General features: G+C 50.7%; 1 protein-coding gene across 1 annotated transcript; it reads left to right on the plus strand.

Annotated features, from left to right (window-relative positions):
* The first annotated feature begins 10,583 nt into the window (after nt 1-10,583).
* On the plus strand, nt 10,584-11,501 carry LOC119250773 (olfactory receptor 2AK2-like). Its single transcript, XM_037518386.1, is given in 1 exon segment — nt 10,584-11,501. A coding segment is annotated over 1 exon segment (918 nt).

The following is an 11,501-nucleotide window of genomic DNA, read 5'->3' on the forward strand; positions in this document are numbered from 1 at the left end:
TTTGGCTTCGGCTTCTACTGCTGCTGCTGGCGTTCCCATGTCACCGCCCTTAAAAGCACAGTCTTAGCTCAGCTGAATCCCATCTACCTATACCCACACCCTATTCCAGGTGCCCGCCATCAGGCATGCATTCAGGACAAGGATCCATCATCTATCCTGATGGCGGGAGGGCAGAAAAGCCTGACATTTTCTTTACCCTACAGTCCCCCTTCCTCTACTCAAAAAATACCAACAGCCCCTCCCCTAGATTATTCTACCGATGAGTCGGGAGGAGGGGAGGAACAGAATGAGAAAGGCCTCGGTTGTTATAAGCCAGGGAAGTGTAAAAGGAGATGGAAAACACCTGGGGTGCCACCTCCTGAGCCACCTCCTAGAACGCTCAACAGGGTTGATCTTCCATTAATGGAAAGACTGTGCTCTATGTTGGAAAGAGTCCTTGTTTCCCAGGCCCCTAATTATATTTATCCAGTCTTGGAAGGGGCAGATCCTCAAGGGGTGCGTACTAGAGAACATGTCTCCACAGCTTTTAAATATTTGAAAGCTTTAAAGGAGGCGGTTACTCAGTATGTTCTCCAGAGTGCTTTTACGCATACCTTATTGGATAGCTGGATCGGCATGAATCCTACTCCAAATGATTGGAAGGCGCTAGGCAGAGCGGATACTTCCCCAGGGGATTATTTGATATGGAAGGGTATATTTTTAGAGAACTGCACTCATACAGCTAAACTCAATGCTGATGCTGGATTTCCGGTTAGAAATAAGGATATGTTATCAGGAGAAGGTCAATACGATAGTAACAACCAACAAAAAGATTATGATCCGGCTGTATTTGCCCAAGTTGCAGCAGCTGGACGGTCAGCCTGGAAGGCAATAGGAGATAGAGGAGGACCCAACATTCAATTAACAAAGGTCATTCAAGGGTCGACAGAGTCATATGCAGAGTTCCTAGGAAGATTGATAACAGCAGCTGGCCGAATTCTAGGTATCACTGATGCCTCCCTACCGATAGTTAAACAGCTTGCATTTGAAAATGCTAATAAATGGTGTCAAGAATCTATTAGACCCTGGAAAGCTAGGGCTAGTTTGGATGATTATGTGAGACTTTGTAAGGATATTTGTGAAGCGCAAGTTACAGGTGCGGTGATCGCTCAGGCCTTGTGTGGTCCAGTCACTGGACCACGAAACCATGTCTGTTTCGCCTGTGGTCAGCAAGGGCATATAAAAGCCTCCTGCCCATCCTTGGGGCGGAGCGGGGGGCGCTACGGCACCACGAACTGCTAACCCTCAAAAGAAACCAGGAGTTTGTCCATGGTGCCGAAAGGGTAGTCATTGGACAAAAGAGTGTCGGTCTAAGACAGATTATCAGGGAAATCCACTGATCCCCCATATGGGAGGGCAGCTGGGAAACTCGTGGGGGAGGGGGCAGCCCCAGCGACCCTCTCAGCCAATTATAGGTGCAGTTCAGAGCAATCCCCAAATAAGGCAAAGTTTTTCTCTGACCTCTTCTGCACCTCCCCAGGAAGTGGCAGATTCCATTTGAGTGTCTCCGTATATACTGTTCTTACTGCTAGCATGGGAGTGCATTGTTTACCTACGGGCCAGTATGGTCCTCTCCCTGATGGAATGGTGGGGCTAATAATTGGCCGCAGCTCCAGTGCCCTTAAAGGCCTTCAGGTCATCCCAGGCCTCGTTGATACTGATTACACTGGAGAAATTGAAGATTCTTGCATCTGTTGCTCATGGAGTTATCTCTATATCCCCTGGTGACAGAATAGCTCAAATTATACCATTACCAAGATTAGCCAGTGATGGAAAAGTCCACCATGTAATTCGTGGTGCTGAAGGTTTTGGCTCTTCAGGCAACCCTCTTGTGAATTTGGCTTTGACATTAGATAAGAGGTCTCTAATTGAATTGATAATTAATGGTAGAACATTTAAGGGCCTTTTGGATACTGGGACAGACACTTCCATTATATCCAAGGAGCATTGGCTTTCACAGTGGCCTGTGGCTACCGCTTACACCTCCTTGCAGGGTCTTGGAATATCCCAAAATCCTTCCGGGAGTACTAAAGTGCTCTGCTGGAGGGACAATGAAGGCCATAGTGGGCAATTCCAACCTTATGTCCTCCCCGGAATCCCCATGAACCTCTGGGGACAAGATGTTCTGGTGGAGATGGGGGCTTCATTAGTCACGGATAGTCCAGCTGGCCAAATGATGATTAATCAGGGCTACGTACCTGGACAAGGTTTGGGTAAACAACAGCAAGGGTCTCCCTCTTTTAATCTACAGGAAGTGACGAGGGAAATGGGGGATAAATGAGGGCTTGGTTACCCTTTTTTCTAGGGGACACTGTGATTAGGCCTCCACCCAAGCCCACTCCTATCACCTGGAATCTGACACACCTGTGTGGGTACCACAGTGGCCCCTGCTGAAAGAGAAGTTAGAGGCTGCAAGAATGTTAGTAGAAGAACAGCTACAGGCTGGACACATAGTCCTGTCACCTCCCCCTGGAATACTCCCATCTTTGTTATCAAAAAGAAGTCCAGAAAATGGAGACTATTACAGGACCTTAGGGCAGTGAATGCAACTATGGAGATTATGGGACCAGTGCAACCTGGCATTCCCTCTCCAAGTGCCATTCCGCGAGATCATTATATCTTGATCCTAGATCTTAAGGATTGTTTTTTCACTATTCCATTACATGATCAAGATTCCAAATGCTTTGCTTTTTCTATTCCGACCATTAATGCTGCTGCCCCGCATGATAGATATCAATGGGTGTGCCTTCCTCGGGGTATAGTTGAACGTGCCCATGGTTCTCTGAAAACTATGCTTTTAAAACAAACAGGGGGAGAACACTCCCCCAGGGACCGTTTGACTACAGCTCTCTTCACCCTTAATTTTTTTGACCCTAGATATCCAGGGGCGGTCAGCTGCTGATCAGCACTGGTCGCCAGACCCTCCGCAGGTCACGATGTTGCAAGCAAGATGGAAGGACCAGGTCAATAATGAGTGGCAACCACCCATGCCTGTATTAATACAGCTGCCTGGCAGCATTTGTCTTTTCCCACAGGATGCGGAAGCGCCCCAATAGGTTCCTGCTCAATTGGTTTGGTTTGTCAATACACCTGACCCTGCTAACCTTGATGACATAAGCATCCCAGATGTCAGTACGATGGGCGATCGTGCATCAGCTGCCAATGTTGCCTCTGCTTTACCAACACCACAAGATATGTATGGACATTTATGAAATGGATTTTATGCTTAGTCAGCAGTTAGCTCATGTAAGAAGAGATAGACACACTTTTGTAAACCGCTCACATACCTTGTAACCCTCTGTACAGTTTTATTTGTGTTACCCCTGTTACAGGTGAGGGTGTCAATGCCTTGTTTAGAGGACTTCTCTCAGAGTTACAAGCTTGGGGCAGGGTGATAGCCTTAGGTCTTGGCTGTTTGTGCCTTCAGTGTATGGTTTCTCCGTCGGCTACGGAAGAGAAACAAAGAATGTGCTATTGCGGTCAGGCAAGTACTTGGCGCCATGGTACTTGACCAGGACTCCCCAGTGGCATCTGGAAGGGTCAACTTAGCCCTAGAGTACCTGTGAGCCAAAGACGGGTAACAGCGTAGCCCGTCCAGACCAACCTAAGACAGTGGTCCGGACCAAGTGCGCCGGATTAGTGATGACGGGTAAGGCTGGTTACGGGATATGCCAACCTAAGGCAGGCCAGGTATCTCATTTAAAAGAAAAAAGGGGGAGATGTCCGGAGCCGCATGGAGCATGCACCGTGTTGCGCATGCTCATAAGTTAGGTTTTGATTCTTCTTTCGCCTTCTGAGAAACCACAGCATTTCCGGTAAATCACATGGGACTGGGAGGTACGATGGGAGGAGCTATGAGGGTATAAGAAGGGAACCATGGGAGAGAGCGAGAGAGAGACTGTGGAGACTGCGTAGAGGATAAGGCAAGGAGACCTCGAGAAGGAGACTGCAGAAAGGATACTGCGTACAGACTTTTGAGAGTGGATACTGAGAAAAGTACTGAGAGAGGAGCATAGAGAAGGCCAGGGAAGGTAGTAGGACAGGGAAAAGAAAAAAACATGTAAAGGTAGGAAAAGGAAAAATAAAGAAGCAACCGCTAGCGGCAAGTCATCTCAAGCCCCTCATTTCAATCCTCAGCCCTTCTCTTTCCGTGCCTCCGAATCCTGCAGGTCGGGACACAGTGTGTGGTGCTGTGAGGAACACCGGTGATCATATATATTTTTAATAGTTTTTTTTTTCTTTTCCTTTGGACAAATACCTAGAAGTGGAATTGCTGGATAATATGATAGTTTTGTTGTAATTTCTGAGGAATACATGTTCTATTTTTTTTAAGATTTATTTATTTATCAATACAAGAGCTAGGGTACAGGCCAGATGCACGAGAGGGTGGGAGGATTCACCAGAGACAGAGCGGGGATCAGAGCAGGCAGACTGACAAAATGCACTGCTGAGGGGAGCAGCGGGCAAGACAGGAATGGTCTGCTTCCCCATGTGGTTTCTCCTGGCCTGCCCAGGTTCGAACTCGTGCTGTAGAAGCTGTGGATTGCTTCATGGTGTGGTGCTAACCCCCTATGCCACCAGGGAGGCTAGGAATATGTGTTTTAATATACTGTTCCCCAACAGTGCATGGGGGCCCCCTATCCCCACACCTTTGCTCACACTTGCTGTCACTTGTCTTCGTCACCACAGTACTCCCCCTTATCCAGTCCCGTCATTCCAAAGTCCCCAAGTGGAAGCCTGAAAATCAGATCATACCAAACTGGACAGCAGCTATTTTTCCTAAACATACTCAGCTGTGTGAAAGATTAATGTACAAATTAGGCAAAATAAGACATTCATAATTAGTAAACTAGGAAGATCATTTCATTAACTATTGATCTCTAAAAATATCTTACTGTAGGTGAGTAATTTAGAGTACTCCAAGGGGCCCTCTCCAGTGCTCCTGACCGTGGCAGAAGTCACAGCCAGTCCTCGGGAGTGATGGGGCAGCTCACATGGCTTTGAGAGGGGAGACTGAGCCCCCTGACAAGTTGGGACACTGAGCGTCCTCTCATGCACCTGAGCACCACCTTTATGGTTTCCTTGGCAAAGGCCTATTTGGATACTTTGCTGTTTTCTTCACCATAAAATTTAATCACTAAAATGCTGACATGTGCACGGTAGCTTGTGTCGGCTTGCAAACTCAACTTTAAAGATGTCTATTAAAAAACTTCCCTAATGGGTGAAGTTTAGTATTTCTAAATAATGACTTCAATACAATCTCACGCTCATTCAGAATATTACAAATTGTAGAAAACTTAAACTGCTGATAACTTTATAAACTTGACAGACACATTCTGACATAATTACTGGCATGCTTTCTACAAGTTTCTTTAGACTCGTTGATGTAACTGCTCGTATTAAACAACTGTCTTTTATTACTCTTTGACTGTCACAAACGGCCATGTCCCTCCTTGCAAGTGAAGTGCATTCCCTCGTGGGTCGGCCACACTCCCTTGGTCACTCTGGGCTGTGGCCAGCTCTGCTGCCTGACCACCCGCCGGGAGGGCACCATGACACGACCCTCCGAGCAGGTGCCTGGCCTCTCCCGGACGTCTGCCTCGCAGCACTGTGGTCACACGTGGCCCTGGGGATCCTGTGTGTGCCCCTCTGTGTTGTGCCGTGCCAGGAGCGAGGGGTGGCGGGGCCACCGGGAGGGAGCAGAGCCTTGGCCCTAAGGAGGTGTCTAGCTCCTCACCAGAGCACGGTGCTGCCTGCGGGGTGGGTTTCTACCTGTCTCACACTGATGTGCGCTCCTTCTCCCCCTCGCTCCAAGCATCTTCACCACAAATGCACCTTGCATCTTGCCAGAGCCTCCTCTGCATCCTCGAAGGGGTTAGAGGGTTTCTGTCGTTCCTCTCCGAGAAGGGGTCAGTGCCCTGGGTGATCTGAGCTGTGGCCCGAGCCTGCTTCCCAAAAAAGCCCACTGGGGGGTGGCCATGACCCTTGACTCAGTTTGCCACGGCTTTGTAGAGGGTTTACCACTTCTGTCTCCTCAGGGAAGGCCCAGAGTCCTCTTTGTGATATCCTTGTCTGCTTCTGGTCCCCGAGTAATGTGGGCCTCACAAAACGGGTCTGGAAGCACTTGCTCCTCCTCAGTTTTCAAAATGTGTGAGAGATGAAAGTATTAGCTCATCTCCGCAGGTCCGCGGGAGCTCACTCGTCGAGCCCTCGGTTCCTGGCTCCTGTTTGGCGGGAGACTGTTGGGTGATGACTGTTTCACCCTCCTTGCTCACAGTGGCCTGTTCACTCCTCCTCTTCTGACTCGGGCCACGGAATCTCAGGAGCTTGGCGCACACGCACCTCATCTTCTTGGATCGCTTGTTACCACAACAAATGTCCTCTCCTGTTGTCAATCCATAACACACCCTAAATGTCTTTCTCACATGATGTCCAGGGGAAAATAACAGAACAGTGATGATAACCAGGACTGGAAAGTTCTAGATCTAGAGCAGCAGACAGATTTACCATGAAGCTAAATAAGCATGGGCTGGGTCTCTCACGTGCTCAGCCCCTTCCGAGGCCAGCCTCAAATCTGTGTCTGTTCTCTTCCTTCCTTGCTTAAGGAACACACCCAAAACTGCACACCTGGTGAGACTGTCCCCTAGTCCCTGGCACTCTTGCCATTAGTGATGACACTTGAAGGAAGGGCTGGCCGATTGTGGGACAATAATCTTCATTTCAAATGTAGGATGTGGATTCCAAAATTCTGTATTTTACTCCTGCAGCCGAAATTCAATGAATCATAACTGGTGTTCTGGAGAAATTCTTTCAGGTGCTTTACGGAAAGAAAGAACATATATTTTTGGAATAAAAATTGCACATTATGTAATTGGAGTGAATGAAAATTAAATACAAGTATCATCTACAATAGGAACGTCCTTATCTGTTACATATATAAAGAAACCTGAAAGTAAGTGGCCTCTGCAGCTTTCCTGTGATGTTTCTGACTAAACCATCTCCACTCTCATGCTATTGAAATTTCTTTCTTTCCCCAAATCTCGGCACAGGATGGTGGCCTCCCTGGAGGTGCAAAGGCTAAATACACAGCACTATGAAGCAATCTGCAGCCTCTGCAGCACGAGTTCAATCCCCATCCAGGGAGCTGACCCACATGGCGTAGTAGACCTCTCCTGCCTCACCCGCTGCTCCCCTCAGCAGTGGATTTCGGTCATCTGCCTGTTCCGCTCCCCACTCTGTCTCTGGGGAATCCTCTCACCCTCTACACCTCTGTCCTGTACCCCAGTTCTTGTATGCATAAATAAATAAATCTTTAAAAAAAATCTAAGCACAGGAGTTGCCAAACACCAGCTCCTAAAATGAAGAGTTTGACAGGCTAAAATTTAAACAGACTTAAATTTCCCTAGACAAACACACCTCCCTGCAATATAACCAGACTGAGAGTATTGTTGTTACTGAAATTCCTCTCTGGGAGCTCATGCACAACACACTCTTACTGTAAATCATATCTGCACCCAGGGCGCTTCAGAGACCCGCGTGTCCCATGCCACGCCTCCAGGATGTTCTGAAGAATGTTTCACCCTATACGCAGGTGTAACACAGAAGACACCTGCAGCCTGCAGCCCCTGGGACATCTACACACTCTGCAGGTGACACGATTGAGGGTCCCGCGGGCCCGAGGGCCGCAAGGAGGTGCGGTGTCCAAGGAGAAAGAGGAGATAATTGTTTTGGCAGCCTGTCAACCCGATGGTCCCAAGAGGGCTCTCCCCGGGCCCAGACCTGTCTTCTCTCCGTGCATGGACAGCAGCGCCAAGCAGGTCGCCTGCACTGCGCAGAGGGTGCCCAGATGGGACTGAGAACAGCTTCCCCGCAGGTGCACAATGAACGACAGGGCTCGTCGAGGTGGTGGCCGCGCCTCCTGCAGAAGCTGGAGCTCTGCACACAGCGGGCACAACCGCGCGCGTGCTCAATTCCATTTCCCCAGATTTTTCTGGGGAAATGAGGGGGCCCGGGTCGTCTGGGAGAAGAAATAGCTGTGCCCATGCGGCCGGCGCGGGTTCCACCCTGGCTGCGTCCACGCGTCTCCTCAGGCGCGCCAGGGACTCCAGTACCGCATCGCGGCCTCCCGGGGGCCGAGGACGCCTCTGCCTTGGCTGCCAGAGTCCAGCGTGGGCTCCGCCACACCGTCGGGGATCTCCTGGCCCCGGGGCCGCGATCCCGAGTCCGTCTGCGCGGGCCCGGGCTGGAGAAGCGCTAGGGCCGCAAAGCCCCGCGGACAAACCACCCCAAGGCTGCCACAAGCGCTTGCTGAAGCCCTGAAGGCAGCGCCGCCCACCCCGACGCGCCGGACTGCACACCCGACGCGCCGGACTTCTGCTCCACTGGAGAAGAGGCCGCTCAGGCGCCCGCCCGCGCCCCGGGAGTCTGCGCGTCAGCGTGCACAGCTCACCAGTTCGGGGGACCTGACAGGAGCTGCCCCAGCTCCCCGGGCGGGGGACCTGACATGTGTGCGGAGCTCACATGGTCGGGGACCTGATGGGCGCGCCTAGCTCACCGGGTGGGGGGGACCTGACAGGAGCTGCCCCAGCTCACCCAGTGAGGGGACCTGACAGGCACGCCCAGCTTACCGGGTGGGGGGACCTGACAGATGCGCCCCAGCTCACCGGGTGGGAGGACCTGATGGGCGAGCCCAGCTCACTGGGTGGGGGTGTCACAGGGGCGCGGCGGCGAGGCCCTGCCCCGCGGGGAGGAAGGGCGCAAGGCGGGCATGGCCGGGGGGCTGCGGCAGGCAGGCAGGCTCCCTGCGCAGTGGGTCGCCCGCCCCGGAGCCCCTGGCCCAAGCGTCCCCGCGGGGAGGAGAGGGCTCACCCGGGCGCGGGTCCCCCCACCGGCGCGCCCCGGAGATGCCTCATCAGCCTCCTGGTGTCCCGGCAGAGCTGCGCGCCCAGGCGCCCGCCCGCGCGTCACGCTCTCTCGAGGACACCACACAGCCCCGCCTCAGCCGGCCAACCCCAGGAGAGCCCGTCTCCTCCCTAAGCGTGCTGCACCTGCGGAAACACATGCTCTGAGGGAAGGGCGGGCACCGCCACGGGGACCCCAGGGCTGTGTGTTCCAAGGTCGGGTGTGGGGGTTGGGGGGCGTCCCCGCTCCTCACCCATCGAGCTCGCCTGTGCGCGCCCTGTTCTCAGGGCAGGTAAGGCCACCCCAAGTGCTCCCTCCCTCCCTCTCTCTCTCTCCATGCACACACATGCGCACACATGCAGACGCGCACACACACATGCACGCACACACACCCACACACACGCAGATGGAGAAGCACATGAATATGTACACGGTCACCCCCTCCAATGCCGGATCATGCGTTTGACCTGCGAGGCTATTTTTTTTTTTCTTTTTAAAATATAATTCTAGATGTGATGGTTTTGAATCAATCTGGAATAGTTTATTATTTATCTGCGCCGATTAGTCTCCTCCCGATGCGTCTCCTTCCCTTCCGTGCTGTGAGGTGAGTCCTGACTTGTCCAGCGTGCGCCCTGCGCCCCTGCCAGGCTCCTCCAGGCCACTGCGGGCAGGGCCCACCTCGCACCCGCCCCACCAGCCTCGCCTCACTTCCCGCCCGTGGGCCCGGGGCCGTCCCCGGTGACTGCCCACGTGCGGGTACACGGAGCAAGTCCTGCCGTCTCAGGACAAGACCCGTGTGCTTCCTCCTTGGAATTTCGGAACCAACACTGTGCTGTGTCCACAGGAGACACGCAGCAAATCTGAGAGAACTGAATACACTTTCACGTCATTTCATGAAACATTTTTAGTTAGTAAGATGTTATTTGCTCTGGAAGTATACAGAGGCCAAATCTGTGTCCAAAAAGGGGAAAAAACTAATTTCCTACATGGACCACCACTAAATAGACTCCCGTGTCAGCTTAATTAGCAAGCTTCCATTTATCTTTTAATGATTTGTCCTCCAGCTTCCCCTAACATCGCCACACTTCTTTATTTCAATTCACTGTATCCCTTGTACATGCACAGAAAATAACAATGCTAATGAAGCCATAAGATCTGGAATATTCCTTCTCTGTAATTAATATAACTTTTGCCAATTTGTAGGCAATATAAAGTCAATATAGACAAATACATGAAGAAATATATCAAATTTATAAGATAATCCACCAAATCTGTCAAGCAATTCTGTACTGTTCACGTGAGTGAAGTATGCAACATTTTTCTTGGGAGAACACAGCCCCAATCGAGCACTTGGAAGGTATTTTGAAGGGAAGAAAATATTTGTATAAAATCATCTCAATGTCTGTTTTTCCTTTTCAAATTATAACTTAATCCCATGGTCAGTAATAATATTTATTTTAATGTCATCATTTCTCAAGTGTCTATTTTTCAACAGATAGGATTGAGTGTGTTAAATGGAGGGAACTATATTCACCTAAGATTATTACATCATTTATAATCATCATTTGGTTTTCCTTAGGAGGCAATCAGAGCTGTTTCATGGACCTGCAGATATTATTGACCTTGATATTCCGTGTTAAGTCATGAAGGCAGAAAATCTAAGTGTTGGGACGGATTTTCTACTCCTCGGTCTTTTCCAGCATGGCCGGATGGCCACTTTCCTCTTTGCTGCCATTGCTGTCCTCTTTACAGCGGCTCTGACATCCAATATCGTATTAATCCTCCTCATCTATCTGGACAGTGGGCTCCACACCCCTATGTACTTCCTGCTCAGCCAGCTCTCCTGCATCGATGTGCTCTACATCTCCACCACGGTGCCCAAGATGGCAGTCAATTTCCTGACCAAGAGTATGAACATTACTTTTTTAGGCTGTGAGATTCAAACATTTGTGTTCTTGGCTATTGGCGGAACCGAGACCCTACTTCTTGGTCTCATGTCTTACGACCGGTATGTAGCCATCTGCCACCCACTGCATTACCCTGTTCTCATGACCAGGAGGATCTGCTGGCTCATGGTCTCATGCACGTGAACTAGCAGTTCTATCAGTGGTTTCATGCGCACACTCTATGTGTTTCAACTTCCATTCTGTAGCTTTCGACTCATTAACCACTTTTTCTGTAAATTCCCATCTCTGTTACCACTGGTGTGTCAAGACATGGCCCGGTATGAGTACACAGTCCTCCGCAGTGGGCTTGTTATCCTGCTGATACCATTCTTGGACATTCTGGTTTCCCACACCCGTGTGCGGTGGTGTGTGGTGTTCCGAATGAGCGGTCAAGGGCAGAAAAAAGCTGTCTCCACTTGCTCCTCACACCTGATTGTGGCAAGCCTATTCTACACAACCTCTCTCTCCACCTACACGAGGCCACACTCCCTGCGGTCCCCAGAGCAGGACAAAGTGGTGGCTGTGTTTTACACCATCGTCACCCCTCTTCTCAACCCATTTATTTTCAATCTAAGGAATAAAGAGGTGATGGGGGCCATGAGGAGACAGTTATGA

This window comes from Talpa occidentalis, unplaced genomic scaffold, assembly GCF_014898055.3.
Source record: "Talpa occidentalis isolate TD23 unplaced genomic scaffold, MPIMG_talOcc4v2.1 talOcc4.18, whole genome shotgun sequence".
NCBI lineage: Eukaryota > Metazoa > Chordata > Mammalia > Eulipotyphla > Talpidae > Talpa > Talpa occidentalis.